This window comes from Oncorhynchus nerka, linkage group LG12 (genome assembly GCF_034236695.1).
Source record: "Oncorhynchus nerka isolate Pitt River linkage group LG12, Oner_Uvic_2.0, whole genome shotgun sequence".
Lineage (NCBI taxonomy): Eukaryota > Metazoa > Chordata > Actinopteri > Salmoniformes > Salmonidae > Oncorhynchus > Oncorhynchus nerka.
In genome coordinates this window covers 46595607-46615087 of record NC_088407.1, presented here as the reverse complement: position 1 = coordinate 46615087, position 19481 = coordinate 46595607, and the positions used below count along the sequence as shown (strand labels likewise).

Genomic DNA, 19481 nt, shown 5'->3' with positions numbered 1-19481 from the left:
CCTGAGCGGTATGACGGCTGCGTGGTCCCATGGTGTTTATACTTGCGTACTATTGTTTGTACAGATGAACGTGGTACCGTCAGGCGTTTGGAAATTGCTCCCAAAGATGAACCAGACTTGTGGGAGTTCTTCATTTTTTTCTGAGATTTTTTTCTGATTTTCCCATAATGTCAAGCAAAGAGGCACTGGGTTTGAAGGTAGGCCTTGAAATACATCCAGAGGTACACCTACAATTGACTCAAATTATGTCAATTAGCCTATCAGAAGCTTCTACAGCCATGACATAATTTTCGGGAATTTTCCAAGCTGTTTAAAGGCACAGTCAACCTAGTGTATGTAAACTTCTGACCAACTGGAATTGTGATACAGTGAAATAATCTGTCTGTAAACAATTGTTGGAAAAATGACTTGTGCCATGCACAAAGTAGATGTCCTAACCCACTTGCCAAAACTATAGTTTGTTAACAAGACATGTGTGGAGTGGTTGAAAAACAAGTTGAAATGACTCCAACCTAAGTGTATATATTTCCGTCTGGACTTTTACCACATTTTGTTGTGTTACAGCCTGAGTTTAAGATGGATTCAATTGACATTTTGTGTCACTGGCTTACACACAATACCCAATAATGTCAAAGTGGAATTATGATTTTAGAAATGTTACTAATGTTTTGTACACTCAGTGTAGATATTTGCACTTTTGGTGACTTGACCTACATTGTATGAGCTATGAAAATGACTAACTCATGATTCATGGCTTTAATGGTGTGTGGGGGTGATTCTTATTACATTGACAGCAGTAAGATTTCAGTTTGATTTCACCCTAAACTTTGACTGTAGCTTTAAAATTATATTTCACTTTCTATTTTCTGACAAAACAACCACTCAGAAGTCAACAGTATGAGGCCAACAGTATGACTCCATCTGACCATCTATTCTTCTTTCCCAGATCGTATTTTTGGCTTTTGTGGTTTCAATTGGGCCTCTGTGGATCTTGATGAAGTAGTTTATACACAGTGAAAAATGTTTTGGAAGCAGTGTAATATTTTGGCAGCTGTGCAATCTTTTGGAAGTGGCGTGTACCAGCTGTGCGTATGTTTGCCATGTTATTAATGCTATTGTAGGTTGAGTTTACATGTGATCATTTGTGTAGACAGGCACTCTCTCTTAGATGTCATTGTGCATCATGGCTTTATGATAACAGATGCACTACTGTACTAGGCCTACTTTTCAAGTTGAGTAACTGTGTGTGTGTCTTGTGCATGTGAACTCCCAGCAAACTTGGCCCCTGGTTGTCTCACTCTCAACAGCCTCCCACTGTTTTCCCCTCCCGGTCTCCCTCCCCAGACGTACGGTATGGGTGGAGAAAGCCTACGCTGCCTGACAGAGAAGCTGCGCATTGTGGTCCACTCCCTGACCATGGGCATCCAGGTCCGCAGGAGGGTGAACCCCTACGACGGGCAGACTGCCACCAGGCTGCCGGCCAGCGTGCTGCAGGTGGTGCTGGAGCTCATCACCTCCGCCAAGGGCCTCTTCTCTCTGCTCAACAGGTACATTTAAAAAAAAAAACTGTTTTTATATTTGGCCAATTATTGGCAAAAGAGCTGATCCGATTGGTCAAAACACCAATTAGTGGGAAACAATAGACATTAAAGAGACACATCTTCATCGTCTTGTGCTCACTGTCTGTGTCCAGGTACCAGTTTGCCCAGCTGAGTGCTTACACGACCAGTAGGAACATCATCACCCACTGTAAAGAGCTGGGGACCACAGTACACAAGGTACGTCTACTGCTCCAATAGGCATCAAACAAAACAGACAGAAACCAGGAGAAACACTTGTTTTTATGAAATAAGAAATAGTTGTTTTCGTTTCGCTACAGATATTAAACTGTAGCAGCCGCACATGTGATGAGACAACGACAGTGCCGAAAGCGTCCGTGCAGATAGTCCGGGTAGCTATTTGATCAACTATTTAACTAGCAATTTTGCAGTCTTTCAGGCATGGCTGTTCATGTTTTCTTAGTGTAGGCACTTACTGCTTTATACCAATTTGATTAATGTCGTTTACCTAATAGGTAGGAGTAAGCTAACCAGGAAAAACTCTAGGCCTTATAAACAACATTTTGAAAAATTACACATTGAATGAGTGGCCTAAACCTTCTAGTTTGACCAAACAATACATACCAGATTTTTGTTTTTGTTTTTAGAGGAAGTGTACACGGGGCAGGCCAGCTGCTTGTGGGTTAAAACGCATGCAGCCAACTTCCAAAGAGGAACCACCACTGTGTTTGTTTGGTTTGCTAGTTTAATCAGCCACCTAACACGGCACGACAACAGTAATCTCACTCCTCTGCTATTGTGGAACTCTTGCATAAGCACCGACCGTGCATGCATTCTTTATCTCCAGCATACATGGAATAGTTTAGGTTCAGGCACCTTGAAGAAGCACGGGTTGACCGTCGAAGGAGTCTCTTGCTGTTTGTTGATATTCCGTGTTTGTTATTTTTGTGATGGGGAAATGTTGTACGAGTGGGGAAGGTGGATGAATGTGTTAAACTGGTTACTTGTGACTCGTGAGAAAGACAGCCCTGGATCTTTCCGTAGATAGTGCCTGGGGGAGGAGAGAGTTGGCGTCCGGGGGAGGGAGTGAGAAGCAGGGACAGAGGAGAGAGAGTGCTGATGGAAAGGTTTACTGAAACTCCACTTGTGTAATTCCCTGTAGTTCACCTGCTGTGGCCTGCAGTGCAGTCGTGAGACACCGATAGATAGACAGACAGAGGGAGAGAAAGAGGACCCCAAGGTATTATATTTAGTACTCTTACTTATAGCCCTATTTTGCAACTCTGGATTGTCTCCAGCCAAGGTAGGTAATTGCTCCTCTGTAGCTGTTTTGTTTCTTTCTTTATTGCAGTAGTTAACTGGTTTGTCTGCTTGTTTGTGGTGCTCACATTTTGTCAATTTAGACAGTCTTCCATCATTTGTTTGTTTTCTTGTAGAAAATTGCTTTGCCTTTTGTTTGCTCTCTCGCTTTTTTTGTGGTCCTCCTTTTTAGTTGTTCGCATAAAACATAAGAGACGTGATAATAGACTTGACCTCTTCTTCACAAATCAATACAAAGCTCTTTAAAACGGACTCAAAAGCTTTGCGGTGTGCACACTCATTCGGTACATTCACTGTGCTCCAACGGTAATAATAGCACGTTGTTGAAGCCAATTCATGAATATGACTGACTTCCTCTGAGTCGAGCAGCATAGAAATACAACCGACAGTCTACTCGCACTATTTCTATGGTAAGAACCCACTACCCCTCAGAAGGGAAGGAAGGTGGGAAGTGAGTGTGTGATGGGGTCTGCATTAGAACAATGAAGGCCCTTGAGGGATGTTGATGCTTTCTAAGGGTATTTTGTCCAGCCGAATGCTGGCTTGTTGGTTTTTGTATGAAAGTAATTAGTGCGTGAAACTTTGTCAGACTTTGTCATTACGCCAGATTGTTTTGACGGTGAATTGTACTACGCTGAAGTTACTGGTCATTGTTTGGTGGTTCCTGTTTTTGGACCCAGTGAGCAACCACTGCCCGCTTCTATTGTGTGTTTTAGGGGTAAGTTGAGCCATCCTTGTTTTTAGGAAACCATACACAAAATGCATAATTTAATTTTAAAAGTACAAAGTGTTGGTTAGGTGTTAAGCTTTTGTTAAAAGATGCTTAAAATGATTCAGACAAAAAAAGCGATTTGTGTTGAATTGTGTTTGGGGAAATAAAGATGGTTTATTACACGTAGACATGGTTTTAAAAGTGACTGGGAATATTTGAATTCCGTATAGAAATGTGTCGGGCAGCTTAACTCACCCTGTCCCACGGCTCTCATTACCCCATACCTGGGGTAAGTTGTGCCTAGAGACTGCTTTTGTTGGACAAGCTATGGTTTTAAAAATGTTTACGTGAATTCTGATTATTTCCAGGGATACACAACCTGCTCAAATATATGTACACATTGTTAGAAAGAATACTATATTTCCCATGACGGAGTGATGCTAAATGTAATTTTTATTTTATTTTTAAACTTACCCCACTCTCCCCTAAATAATAAATATATAGGCCATTTTAGAAAACGCTTATATCCAAAGCGACTTACTGTACACGCATGCATACATTCTAGGTACCAGTGGTAACGGGAATCAAACCCACTATGCTGGTGTTGCAAGAGCTATACTCTACCAACTGAGCGACAGAGGACCTATAGTCATAGGCCTCTTATCATAGGTAGGAATATGTGTATCATTGAGAGATGCTGGATATTAAGGGGTCGGGATCCAAGACTCGGGTGCTTGCGGAAGGCAGCTTTGTAAGTGCAATCACTTGACTCTCAAGGCAAGGTAGCTGAGAGTTAAGACAGAAAGGACCGAGGGATGTCCTTCACAGCAGGTTTTGTACAGCGGTTTTGTTGTTGGAAAAAAAATAATAAGCGTACAGCATGTCTGAAGTTTATAAGGAATTTCTATTACACTCAATAAAAATAACGTAGGACATCCAGACAGGTGGGTTGGTCCTCTATCCATCTCTCAAGGCATCATTTATCAAGTTGATAGCTCTAGTAAGGTCGGCAGAATACACGCTCACACACACCCCATCCCCCTCCTCTGCGTACAACAAAGTTAGCCCTTGGCAACAAATGTCAAATCTAATGTGTCCTTGTTTCAGAGACTGATGCTTTCAATGATTATTACTTTGCTTGTTTCTAGAGAATTGGTTAATCTGTAACAAGAACAAGGGCCAGACAGATCGTCCCAAAAGACACCCAATTCCTATATAATGCACTACTTTTGACCAGAGCCCTATGGGCCATCCTTGTTTCCTTGCTATGTAGGGAATAGGGGTGCCATTTGGGACGCAAACCATGCCTCTCAGGGTCCTCATAGAAAATAAAGGACTCTCTTTCATTTCCGGCATGTATGAAATGTATTTATGGATGTGTGGTGCATTCATGTGTCTTTGTGTGTGTTTCATGTTTGTGCTCGTGTGTGTGCGCTCGCTCTCTCTCGCTCGCTCTCTCTGTAAGTACGTGTCCACCCGCCTCCCTCCCTCCCCACTCACAGGGTTTATTTTCCTTGGTGCCCTGAAGGATTTGGTTGGGCCAGGAGTAAGCTGCTGTGATCCTATAGTGCTCCACTGACTAGTGGCTCTGTAGGAATCTAGTGGATATGCTCAATCGGTACTCTTAACTCTGTAGGACTGGAGAGTACATGACAAGATCGGACTGGAATCGGTTAGAGCAACAGCAAGCAAAGTCCACTACAGAGAGCGGTACATACTGGACAGAGAGAGAGAGAGCGTGTGTGTGTGTGGGGGGTTAGTCAGTTGCACAACTGCATTCAACTGAAATGTGTCTTCTGCATTCAACCCAACCCCTCGACATCAGGGAGGTCTGGTTAGTGGTCTGGTTGACATACTACAGTGCATTCGGAAAGTATTCCAACCTTATCCTAAAATGTATTTGTCAGTCTACACTGTCACAATGACGGTGAACAGGTTTCTAGACATTTTAAACGGATACCTTAATTACATAATTATTCAGACCCTCGAAATTAAGCTCAAGTGCATCATTTGTCCATTGATCATCCTTTGTTTCCACAACTTGATTGTAGTCCACCTGTGGGAAATTCAATTGATTGGATATGGTTTGGAAAGGCACACACCTGTCTATGTAAGGTCCCGTAGTTGACGGTGCATGTCAGAGCAAAAACCAAGCCATGAAGTCAAAGGAATTGTCTGTAGAGTGCTGAGACAGGATTGTGTCGAGGCCCAGTTCTTGGGAAGAGTGCCAAAAAATGTCTGCAGCATTGAAGGTCCCCAAGAACACAGTGGCCTCCATCATTTCTTAAATGGAAGTTTGTAACCACCAAGACTCTTCCTAGAGCTGGCTGCCTGGCAATCGGGGGAGAAGGGCCTTGGTCAGGGAGGTGACAAGAGTTCCGCTGTGGAGATGGGAGAACCATCCAGAAGGACAATCATCTCTGTAGCACTCCACCAATCAGGCCTTTATGGTAGAGTGGCCAGACGGAAGCCACGGCTCAGTAAAAAGCACATGACAGCCCGCTTGGAGTTTTCCAAAGAGGCACCTAAAGGAATCTCAGACCATGAGAAACAAGATTCTCTGGTCTGATGAAACCAAGATTGAACTTTTTGGCCTGAATGCCAAGCGGCACGTCTGTAGGAAACCAGGCACCATCCCTACAGTGAAGCGTGGTGGCAGCATCATGCTGTGGGTATGTTGTTCAGCGGCAGAGCCTGGGAGACTAGTCAGGATCAAGGGAAAGATGAACGTAGCAAAATACAGAGAGATCCTGCTCCAGAGTGCTCAGGACCTCAGATTGGGTTGAAGGTTCACCTTCCAACACGACAATAACCAGAAGAATACAGCCAAGACAACTCAGGATTGGCTTCGGGACAAGTCTCTGAATGTCCTTGAGTGGCCCAGCCGGAGCGCTGTCTTGAACCCGATCGAATAGGACTGTGGGCTCTCCTCCGTGGCTGACGTGAGTAAGACATTTAAACATGTTAACCCTCGCAAGGCTGCTGGCCCAGCCGTCATCCCTAGCCGCGTCCTCAGAAGCATGCACAGACCAGCTGGCTGGTGTGTTTATGGACATATTCAATCTCTCCTATCCCAGTCTGCTGTCCCCACATGATTCAAGATGGCCACCATTGTTCCTGTACAAAAAAAAGGCAAAAGGAACTAAACTAAATGACTATTGCCCGAAGCACTCTCTTCTGTCATCATGAAGTGCTTTGAGAGGCTAGTGAAGGATCATATCACCTCCGCCTTACCTGTCACCCTAGACCCACTTCAATTTGCTTACCGCTCCAATAGGTTAACAGACAATGCAATTGCCATAACACTGCACACTGCCCTAGCCCATCTGGACAAGAGGAATAACTATGTCAGAATGCTGTTCATCATTGAGCTCTGGGTCTGACTTCCTGACAGACCGCCCCCCCCAGTTGGTAAAGGTAGGAAACAACACCACTTCTCTGATTCTCAACACAGGGTCCCACAAGGGTGCATGCTCAGCCCCCTCCTGTACTCCCTGTTCACCATGACTGTGTGTCCACGCACGCCTCCCAACTCAATCATGAAGTTTGCAGATGTCGCAACAGTAGTAGGCTTGATTACCAACAACGACGAGACAGCCTACAGGGAAGAGGTGAGGGCCCTGGCGGAATGGTGCCAGGAAAATAACCACTCTCTCAATGTCAACAAAACGAAGGCGCTGATTGTGGACTTCAGGAAACAGCAGAGGGAGCATGCCTCTATCCACATCGACGGGGCCGCAGTAGAGAAGGTGGAAAGCTTCAAGTTCCTCAGCGTACACATCACTGACCATCTGAAATGGTCCACCCACACAGACAGTGTGGCGCAATAGCACCTCTTCAACCCCAGGAGGCTGAAGAAATTTGGCTTGGCCCCTAAGACCCTCAAACTTTTACAGATGCACAATTGAGAGCATCCTGTTGGGCTGTATCACCGCCTGGTATGGAAACTGGTCCGCCCGCAACCGCAGGGCTCTCCGTAGGATGGTACGGTCTACCCAACATATCACCGGGGGCAAACTGCCTGCCCTCCAGGACACCTCTACAGCACCCAATGTCACAGGAAGGCCAAAATAATCATCAAGGACATCAACCAACCGAACCACGGCCCGTTCACCCTACTATCATCTCGAAGGCGAGGTCAGCATATTTGCTTCAAAGCTGGGACTGAGAGACTGAAAGAAGCTGTTTTTCTCAAGGCCTTCAGACTGTTAAATTGCCATCACTAGCCGGCTACCACCCGACTACTCAACCCTGCACCTTAGAGGCTGCTGCACTATATACATAGACATGGAATCCCTGGCCACTTTAACAGTAACCCAACACATTAACGAGTCACTCTAATAATGTTTACATGCTGCTTTACTCATCTCATATGTACAGTACCAATCAAAAGTTTGGACACGCCTACTCATTCAAGGTTTTTTCTTTATTTTTTAAAATGTGTTCCATTGTAGAGTAATAGTGAAGACATCAAAACTATGAAATAACATATATGGAATCATGTAGTAACCAAAAAAGTGTTAAACAAATCAAAATACATTTTATATTTGAGGTTCTTGAAAGTAGCCACCCTTTGCTTTGATGACTGCTTTGCACACTCTTGGCATTCTCTCAACCAGCTTCATGAGGTGGTCACCTGGAATCCATTTCAATTAACAGGTGTGCCTTGTGGAATTTCTTCCCTTCTTAATGTGTTTGAGCCAATCAGTTGTGTTGTGACAAGGTAAGGGTGGTATACAGAAGATAGCCCTATTTGGCAAAAGGCCAAGTCCATATGATGGCAAGAACAGCTCAAATAAGCAAAGGGAAATGACAGTCCATCATTACTTTAAGACATGAAGGTCAGTCAATACGGAACATTTCTAGAACTTTGAAAGTCTCAAATGCAGTCGCAAAAACCTTCAAGCGCTATGATGAAACTGTCTCTCATGAGGACCTCCACAGGAAAGGAAGACTCACAGTTACCTCTGGTGCAGAGGATAAGTTCATTAGAGTTAACTGCACCTCAGATTGCAGCCCAACTAAATGCTTCACAGAGTAACATCTCAACATCAACTGTTCAGAGGAGACTGTGTGAATCGGGCCTTTTTGATCGAATTACTGCAAAGAAACCACTAAAGGACACCAATACGAAGAAGAGACTTGCTTGGGCCAAGAAACACAAGCAATGGACATTAGACCGGTGGAAATCTGTCCTTTGGTCTGATGAGTCCATATTTGAGATTTTTGGTTCCTACCGCTGTGTATTTGTGAGACGCAGAGTGGGGGTGCTTTGCTGCTGACAGCAAATTTATTTGATTTATTTAGAATTGAAGGCACACTTAATCAGCATGGCAACCACAGTATTCTGCAGCTATACGCCATCCCATCTGGTTTGTGCTTAATGGGACTATAATTTGTTTTTCAACAGGACAATGACCCACCACAACTCCAGGCTGTGTAAGGGCTATTTGACCAAGAAGGAGAGTGATGGAGTGCTACATTTTGGGGCGGCAGGTAGCCTAATGGTTAGAGCGTTGGGCCAGTAACTGAAAGGTTACTAGATCGAACCCCTGAGCTGACAAGGTAAAAAAATCTGTTGTTCTACCCCTGAACAAGGCAGTTAACCAACTGTTCCTAGGCCGTCATTGTAAATAAGAATTTGTTCTTAACTGACTTGCCTAGTTAAAGGTTAAATAAAAACATACAAAAATAAATACAAATCTTAAGACCTTGCCTCCACAATCACCTGACCTCAACCCAATTGAGATGGTTTGGGATGAGTTGGACCGTGGAGTGAAGGAAAAGCAGCCAACAAGTGCCCAGCATATTTGGGAACTCTTTCAAGCTTGTTGGAAACATTCCAGGTGAAGCTGGTGGAGAGAATGCCAAGAGTGTGCAGATATGCGCTTCAACGCTTGGCAGTCCAGTTCTGTGAGCTTGTGTGGCCTACCACTTCGCTGCTGAGCTGTTGTTGCTCCTAGACGTTTCCACTTCACAATAACAGCACTTAGTTGACTGGGGCAGCTCTAGCAAGGCAGACATTTCACTAACTGACTAGTTTGAAAGGTTGCATCCCATGATGGTGCCATGTTAAAGTCACTGAGCTCTTCAGTAAGGCCATTCAACTGCCAATGTTTGTCTGTGGAGATTGCATGTCTGTGTGCTTAATTTTATATATCTGTCAGCAACGGGTGTGGCTGAAATATCCAAATCCATTAATTTGAAACATGTGTGTGTATATATATATATATATATATAGTGTGTATCTACCTTAAACTGACGGATTTTAGTGGGGATTTTTTTTAAAGTTACTTAGATTGACGTACATGAGTCAATAGACTCCTAAGCATTTTAAACCGACACAAGTGTTAACGACGACTCCTCACTTTGATCACTCATGCTACAGTATACAATGAAGGGAAATGAGACATTTGAACTTAAAATATGAATTGTTTCCCGATTTTAATGCAAAGCTTTCTAGAGCCTTTGCCTTACATCATAAATTAGCATTTGTAGTTCATTAAGGTGAAAGTTTTATTGTATTTAGTATTTGGAGTAATTATCAAATATAGAGCAAGGAGAAAAGGAACACTTGCTTTTTGTAGTCCCTTCACCATCATTTAAAGAGATATGCTCCTAACATTTCACATGGGTTGGTTCAGTGCAGACCTGGGTTCAAATACGGTTTGAAATCATTTCAAATGCTTAAGCTGGGCTTGATTGAGCTTGCCTGGCGCAATGGAAGTAATATAATAGTCGCAAAAAAGCAAACCCTACCCATCTGTTACTTTAGACAGGCTAAAGCAAACGCTAATTATATATTGGAAATATTTCAAATAGTTGTTGAACCCAGGTCTGGGTTGTTTGGTGTTAGTGTGTTGAAGAAGTGTAATGAGATCCACCCCTAGGTATGTCCCTCTGTCTTTTAATAGATTGTTCCTGTCTGCCCTGCTAACAGGGAACACGTTCTGTCTAATCTGGTCAAGAGCAAAAATACACACGAAGAGGCACAGTGACAAAGTGAACAGAGGTACATAGAAACAGACATTTCTGTATCAAGAAGGGGTTTACAGTGCCTTCAGAAAGTATTCATATCCCTTGATTTATTACACATTTGTTGTTACAGCCTGAATTCAACATTTATTTAAAAAATAAATGTCTTACCCATCTACACACAATACCCATTTTTTTCTTACTATTTTACATTTACATTTAATTTAAGTCATTTAGCAGACGCTCTTATCCAGAGCGACTTACAAATTGGTGCTTTCACCTTATGACATCCAGTGGAACAGCCACTTTACAATAGTGCATCTAGGTCTTTTAAGGGGGGTGAGAAGGATTACTTTATCCTATCCTAGGTATTCCTTAAAGAGGTGGGGTTTCAGGTGTCTCCGGAAGGTGGTGATTGACTCCGCTGTCCTGGCGTCGTGAGGGAGTTTGTTCCACCATTGGGGGGCCAGAGCAGCGAACAGTTTTGACTGGGCTGAGCGGGAACTGTACTTCCTCAGTGGTAGGGAGGCGAGCAGGCCAGAGGTGGATGAACGCAGTGCCCTTGTTTGGGTGTAGGGCCTGATCAGAGCCTGGAGGTACTGAGGTGCCGTTCCCCTCACAGCTCCGTAGGCAAGCACCATGGTCTTGTAGCGGATGCGAGCTTCAACTGGAAGCCAGTGGAGAGAGCGGAGGAGCGGGGTGACGTGAGAGAACTTGGGAAGGTTGAACACCAGACGGGCTGCGGCGTTCTGGATGAGTTGTAGGGGTTTAATGGCACAGGCAGGGAGCCCAGCCAACAGCGAGTTGCAGTAATCCAGACGGGAGATGACAAGTGCCTGGATTAGGACCTGCGCCGCTTCCTGTGTGAGGCAGGGTCGTACTCTGCGGATGTTGTAGAGCATGAACCTACAGGAACGGGCCACCGCCTTGATGTTATTTGAGAACGACAGGGTGTTGTCCAGGATCACGCCAAGGTTCTTAGCGCTCTGGGACGAGGACACAATGGAGTTGTCAACCGTGATGGCGAGATCATGGAACGGGCAGTCCTTCCCGGGAGGAAGAGCAGCTCCGTCTTGCCGAGGTTCAGCTTGAGGTGATGATCCGTCATCCACACTGATATGTCTGCCAGACATGCAGAGATGCGATTCGCCACCTGGTCATCAGAAGGGGAAAGGAGAAGATTAATTGTGTGTCGTCTGCATAGCAATGATAGGAGAGACCATGTAAGGTTATGACAGAGCCAAGTGACTTGGTGTATAGCGAGAATAGGAGAGGGCCTAGAACAGAGCCCTGGGGGACACCAGTGGTGAGAGCACGTGGTGAGGAGACGGATTCTCGCCACGCCACCTGGTAGGAGCGACCTGTCAGGTAGGACGCAATCCAAGCGTGGGCCGCGCCGGAGATGCCCAGCTCGGAGAGGGTGGAGAGGAGGATCTGATGGTTCACAGTATCGAAGGCAGCCGATAGGTCTAGAAGGATGAGAGCAGAGGAGAGAGAGTTAGCTTTAGCAGTGCGGGAGCGCCTCCGTGATACAGAGAAGAGCAGTCTCAGTTGAATGACTAGTCTTGAAACCTGACTGATTTGGATCAAGAAGGTCATTCTGAGAGAGATAGCGGGAGAGCTGGCCAAGGACGGCACGTTCAAGAGTTTTGGAGAGAAAAGAAAGAAGGGATACTGGTCTGTAGTTGTTGACATCGGAGGGATCGAGTGTAGGTTTTTCAGAAGGGGTGCAACTCTCGCTCTCTTGAAGACTGGAGGGACGTAGCCAGCGGTCAGGGATGAGTTGATGAGCGAGGTGAGGTAAGGGAGAAGGTCACCGGAGATGGTCTGGAGAAGAGAGGAGGGGATAGGGTCAAGCGGGCAGGTTGTTGGGCGGCCGGCCGTCACAAGACGCGAGATGTCATCTGGAGAGAGAGGGGAGAAAGAGGTCAGAGCACAGGGTAGGGCAGTGTGAGCAGAACCAGCGGTGTCGTTTGACTTAGCAAACGAGGATCGGATGTCGTCGACCTTCTTTTCAAAATGGTTGACGAAGTCATCTGCAGAGAGGGAGGAGGGGGGAGGATTCAGGAGGGAGGAGAAGGTTGCAAAGAGCTTCCTAGGGTTAGAGGCAGATGCTTGGAATTTAGAGTGGTAGAAAGTGGCTTTAGCAGCAGAGACAGAGGAGGAAAATGTAGAGAGGAGGGAGTGAAAGGATGCCAGGTCCGCAGGGAGGCGAGTTTTCCTCCATTTCCGCTCGGCTGCCCGGAGCCCTGTTCAAATTTATTGAAAATGGATAGAATAATCTCATACAGTATCAGTCAAAGGTTTGGACACCTACTGATTCAAGGGTTTTTCTTTAATTGTACTATTTGTGTGCAATGCTGTTATCAAGGCAACGGGTGTCTACTTTCAAGAACCTCATATAAAATGTATTTTGATTTGTTTATCACTTTTTTGGTTACTACATGATTCCATATGTGTTATTTCATAGTTTTGATGTCTTCACTATTATTCTACAATGTAGAAAATAGTAAAAATAAAGAAAAACCCTTGAATGAGTAGGTGTGTCCAAACTTTTGACTGGTACTGTCTGTATTCACACCCCTGAGTCAATACTTTGTAGAAGCAACATTGGCAGTGATTACAGCTGTGAGTCTTTCTGGGAAAGTCTCTAAAAGCTTTCTACACGTGGATTGTGCAACATTTGCCCATTTTATTATTTTCAAAATCCTCCAAGCTCTATCAAATTGGTTGTTGATCATTGCTAGGCAACCATTTTCAGGTCTTGCCATAGATTTGTATGTATACTGAACAAAAATATAAACAGAACATGCAACAATTCTAAAGATTTTACTGAGTTACAGTTCATAGAAGGAAATTAGTCACATGAAATGAAGAAATTAGGATGTGGATGTCCTGGGCTGGCGTGGTTACACGTGGTCTGCGGTTGTGAGGCCTGTTGGATGTACTGCCAAAGTCTCTAAAACGACGTTGGAGGCAGCCTATGGTCGAGAAATGAACATTAAATGATCTGGCAACAGCTCTGTTGGACATTCCTGCAGTCCGCCTGCCAATTGCACACTCCCTTAAAACTTGAGACATCTGTGGCATTGTTTTGTGTGACAAAACTGCCCATTTTAAAGTGGCCTTTTAATGTCCCCAGCACAAGGTGCACCTGTGTAATGATCATGCTGTTTAATCAGCTTCTTGATATGCCACGCCTGTCAGGTGGATGGATTATCTTGGCAAAGGAGAAATGCTCACTAACAGGGATGAAAACAAATTTGTACACAACATTTCAGAGGAATATGCTTTTTGTGCGTATGCAACATTTCTGGGATCTTTTATTTCAGCTCATGGAAAATGGGGCCAACACTTCACATGTTGCGTTTCATATTTTTGTTCAGTACAGATTTAAGTCAAAACTGTAACTTGGGTTACTCAGGAACATTTACTGTTTTCTTGGTAAGCAACTCCAATGTAGATTTGGCCTTGTGTTTTAGGTTCTTGTCCTGCTGAAAGGTGAATTAATCTCCCAGTGTCTGATGGAAAGCAGACTTAACCAGGTTTTCCTCTAGGATTTCGCCTGTGCATAGCTCCATTTTCTTTTCATTTTTTTTATCCTGAAAAACTCCCCAGTCCTTAACGATTACAAGCATACCCATAACATTATGCCACCACTATGCTTGAAAATATGGAGAGTGGTATTCAGTAATGTGTTGTATTGGATTTGCCCCAAACACAACACTTTGTATTCAGGACAAAAAGTTAATTGCTTTGCCACTTTGTTTGCAGTATTAATATAGTGCCTTAATGCAAACAGGATGCTATTGGAATATTTTGAATCATGTACAGGCTTCCTTCTTTTCACTCTGTCAATTAGGTTAGTATTGTGGAGTAACGACATTGTTGATCCATCCTCAGTTTTCTCCTGTCAAAACCATTAAACTCTAACAGTTTTAAAGTCACAATTGGCATCATGGTGAAATCCAGAAATCCCCGGGAGCTGAGTTAGGAAGGACGCCTGTATCTTTGTGGTGACTGGGTGAATTGAGAACATCCAAAGTGTAATTAATAACTTCACCATGCTCAAAGGGATATTCAATGTCTGCTACCAATAAGGTACTCTTCTTTGTGTGGCATTGGAAAACCTTCCTGTTTGAAATGCATTGCTCGACTGAGGGACCTTACAGATAATTGTATGTGTGGGGTACAGAGAAGGTAGTCATTCAAAAAGCATGTTAAACACACCGATTGCACACAGATTGAGTCCATGCAATTTATTATGACTTGTTAAGCACATTTTTACTTCTGAATTTAGAGTTGCCACAACGAAGGGGTTGAGTACTTTTTTGACTCAAGACATTTCAGCTTTTTATTTTGTATCAATTAGAAAAGGAATCGGAAAAAAAAAACATAATTCCAGTTTGACATTAGCCAGTGACTAAAAATCAACATTTTAATCTATTTTAAATTTAGTCTGTAACAACAAAATGAAGAAAAAGAAAAAAAATACTTTCTGGAGGCACTGTACGTGGTGAACGTGGCAGGGTACGCGGTTGACACGTTGGCCCTGCTACGTTTGAGGCCCCCATTTTAGCTGTGTAGAGAAATGTTGGCATTTAAGCCCATTTCGCCAATCAATCAATCGATCAAATGTATTTATAAAGTCATTTTTTTTTTACATAAGCTGATGTCACAAAGTGTGATACAGAAACCCAGCCTAAAACCACAAACAGCAAGCAATGCGGATGTAGAAGCATGGTGGCTCGGAAAAAGATTTGAGATAAAAATAAAAAAAAGAAAAGTTGATTATAACAGTATGTGGCCAAGATGTTCAAAGGGTCAAATAATCAGTGGTTGTAGAGGGTGCAACAGGTCAGCACCTCAGGAGTAAATGTCAGTTGGCTTTTCATAGCTGAGCATTCAGAGTTCGAAACAGCAGGTGCGGTAGAGAGAGTCGGAAACAGCAGGTCCCCGGGACAAGGTAGCACGTCCGGTGAACAGGTCAGGGTTCCATAGCCGCAGGCTGAACAGTTGAAACTGGAGTAGCAGCACGACCAGGTGGACTGAGGACAGCAAGGAGTCATCAGGCCAGGTAGTCCTGAGGCAAGGTCCCAGGTCCTCCGGGATTAGAGGGAGAATACTTACATTTACCCAGGACACCGGATAAGACAGAAGAAATACTCCAGATATAACAAACTGACCCTAGCCCCCCCCCCCCCCGACACAAACTATTGCAGTATAAATACTGGAGGCAGAGACTGGAGGGGTTGGGAGACGGGCCCCGTCCAAAAATACCCCCGAACCTTGACAACCAGGCAGGATATAACAGCCCCCACAGGGATATCTTCAAATCACCAATTAAGACAAGTTTGAATATTACGAACCCTAGAGGGGCGCCAACCCGGACAGGAAAATCGTGTCAGAGACTCAACCCACTCATGTGACGCACACCTCCTAGGGATGGCATGGAAGAGCACCAGTAAGCCAGTGACTCAGACCCCATAATAGGGTTAGAGGCATAATCTCAGTGGAGAGAGGGGAACCGGCCAGGCAGACAGCAAGGGCGGTTCGTCGCTCCAGTGCCTTTCCGTTCACCTTCACACCCCTGGGCAAGACTACACTCAATCATAGGACCTACTGAAGAGATGAGACTTCAATAAAGACTTGAAGGTTGAGACCGAGTCTGCATCTCTCACATGGATAGGCAGACCATTGTAGCATACGTGTAGGTATGTACGACAGGACCAAATCAGAGATATAGGTAGGAGCAAGCCCATGTAATGCTTTGTAGGTTAGCAGTAAAACCTTGAAATTAGCCCTAGCCTTAACAGGAAGTCAGTGTAGAGGCTGGCACTGGAGTAATATGATCAAATTTTGGGGTTCTAGTCAAGATTTTAGCAGTCGTTTAGCACTAACTGAAGTTTATTTAGTGCTTTATCCGTGTAGCCGGAAAGTAGAGCATCGCAGTAGTCTAATCTAGAAGTGATGAAAGCATGGATGAACTTTTCTGCATCATTTTTGCAATGTTACGTAGATAGAAAAAAGCTGTCCTTGAAACAGTCTTGATATGTTCGTCAAAAGAGAGATCAGTGTCCAGAGTAACGCCGAGGTCCTTCACAGTTTTATTTGAGACGACTGTACAACCATCAAGATTAATTGTTAGATCCAACAGAAGATCTCTTTGTTTCTTGGGGCCTAGAGCTAGCATCTCTGTTTTGGCAGAGTTTAAAAAACTGCCGCCATCCACTTCCTTATGTCTGAAACACAGGCTTCTAGCGAGGGCAATTTTGGGGCTTCACCATGTCTCATCGAAATGTACACCTGTATATCGTCCGCATAGCAGTGAAAGTTAACATTATGTTTCCGAATGACATCACCAAGAGGTAAAATATATAGTGAAAATAATTGTGGTCCTAAAACAGAACCTTGAGGAACATTTGTCAGAGGACAAACCATCCACAGAGACAAACTGATGTCTTTCTGAAAGATAAGATCTAAACCAGGCAAGAACTTATCCGTGTAGACCAATTTGGGTTTCCAATCTCTCCAAAAGAATGTGGTAATTGATGGCATCAAAAGCAGCACTAAGGTCTAGGAGCACGAGGACAGATGCAGACCCTTGGTCTGATGCCATTAAAAGGTCATTTACCACCTTCATGCATGCAGTCTCAGTGTTAAGATGGGGTCTAAAACCAGACTGAAGCGTTTCATATACATTGTTCGTCTTCAGGAAGGCAGTGAGTTGCTGTTGCGCAAGAGCCTTTTTCTCAATTTCTTTTGAGGAATGGGAGATTCGATATAGACAGATTTTTATTTTTTAATATTTTTTTATGTATTTAAAAAAATATATATATAAAAAATATATATATATATTTAATTAGATTATTTATTTTTATTTATGTTTTTATATTTTTTATATTTTCTGGGTTAAGGTTTGGCTTTTTCAAGAGAGGCTTTATTACTGCCACTTTTAGTGAGTTTGGTACACATCCGGTGGATAGAGCCGTTTAATATGCTCAACATAGGAGGGCCAAGCACAGAAAGCAGCTCTTTCAGTAGTTTAGTTGCAATAGGGATGCAGCTTGAAGGCCATGACTATTTTCATGAATGTGTCAAGAGATATTGGATTTAAAAACTCCCTTGATCCTAGGTCCTGGAAGTGTTGTGCAGACTCAGGCCAACTGAGCTTTGGAGAAATACTCAGATTTAAAGAGGAGTCTTGTAATTTCATTTCTAATGATCATGATCTATTCCTCAAAGAAGTTCTTGAATTTAGCACTGCTGAACTGAAAGCCATCCTCTCTTGGGGAATGCTGCTTTTTGACTAGCTTTGCGACAGTATCACATTTTTGGGGGGATATTCTCCTCAATTAAGGTATACTTAGCGATATGATGTAGATGCAGAAAGTAAATGCCATAGTGGGTCAATTTCCGCAACAACTACGAGCGTTGAAGCGTTTAGGATCAACTTCTCCACTGTTTTGGTGCCATGGCTTCCACACCGTGCACATGCGCCGATACTGTGTGTGAGACTTGCATCTCACTATTTTCAATGTCTGCGGTGCTGCTCGTAGCAACGCAATTTCGCTGAGTCTACCTTTAAGCGCAGGGACATTTTTGTCGTTTTTAAAGCAAATTTCTTGCAATTCTAAAGATATCGCCATGCAGTTGAGAGAACATTTTGCCGTTTCAAAGCATATTTTCTGCAATTCCATGCATTTTGCAATGGCTTATGCTGTGTTCTTTTGCTCAAGCATAATAACCAAATCTATACTTCTAAATTCATTGTTTTGGAAATTTTCATTTGTCCTTTGCTGTCAAAGATTATATTCTTAAAAAAATATGCACAGTGGCCATTTTATTAGGCACCGTTCACAAAAATCTCCTACAGACAGTGAGTCACATGGCCGTGGCTTGTTATATAAAGCAGGCAGCGAGACATTCAGTTACTGTTCGATTGAATGTTAGACTGGGCAAAACCAAGTGACCTAAGCGACTTAGAGCGTGGTATGATCGTCAATGCCAGGCGCTCCGATTCCAGTTTCTCATAAACAGCCTGCCTCCTGGGCTTTTCACACACACAACAGTCTGTCTAGGGTTTACCGAGAACGGAGCGACAACCAAAAACCATCCAGTCGGCGTCAGTCTTGTGGGCGTTGATGAGAGGTTGAAGGAGAATGGCAACAATCGTGCAAATAACGGCACAGTACAACAGTGGTGTGCAGAATGGCATCTCGGAATGCACATCTCGCCGGTCCTTGTCACGGGTGGTCTATTGCAGCAAACACCGGGTTCCACTGCGATCTGCTAAAAACTAGAAGAAGCAGCTCCAGTGGGCACGCAATCACCAACACTGGACAATTGAGGAGTGGAAAAATAGTTTGCATTGAAAGCATTTTTCCATCCTGAAAAATGTCAGATAAAGGGAACCTGAGGGAACATATAACACAACAATTACATACTTATTTCATTTATTTCACAAGCAAAGTAAAGCAACACCCAATGCCCCCTTTGTGAAAAAGTAATTGCCCCCTTACACAGGCTCTTACTGTGGAATGCAGTGTTTGGTTTTCGCCAGGCAGAATAAGACCAATGTCATCCAAATGTTATATTTTTTGAATAATTTGTCCATAGAACATTCTTCCAAGTGTCTTGACCATTATCCAGGTGCTTCAAGGTGCTTTTTGGCAAACTTGAGTTAACTTTTTGGATGACATGGGTCCCATTTATGCCTGGTGAAAACCCAACACTGCATTCCACGGCAAGAACCTTATACAAACGGTCAAACATGGTGGTGATTCTTTGCTGGCTGAATCATTTCAAATACTTTGGCTGTGCTTGATTGAGTTTGCCTGTTGCAAAAAGTCCCAAAAAGTGCAAACGCCAACCACTGCAGGCAGGCAGGCTAAAGCAAATTCTCAGTATTTGAA

The 19481-nt window shown here is 43.7% G+C and overlaps 1 protein-coding gene across 3 annotated transcripts in view; it reads left to right on the top strand.

The window, feature by feature from the left end:
* The window catches only part of cnksr1 (connector enhancer of kinase suppressor of Ras 1), an 83098-nt gene that overhangs the window by 14433 nt on the left and 49184 nt on the right, over nt 1-19481 (top strand). The window contains exons 3-5 of one of the 3 annotated variants that reach the window (XM_029674971.2): nt 1345-1547; nt 1694-1778; nt 2722-2862. In XM_029674971.2, the coding sequence (XP_029530831.2) occupies nt 1345-1547; nt 1694-1778; nt 2722-2862 (429 nt within the window). The remainder of the gene's footprint in view (nt 1-1344; nt 1548-1693; nt 1779-2721; nt 2863-19481) is intronic. The other 2 variants (XM_029674972.2, XM_029674974.2) reach the window with 2 other exon arrangements.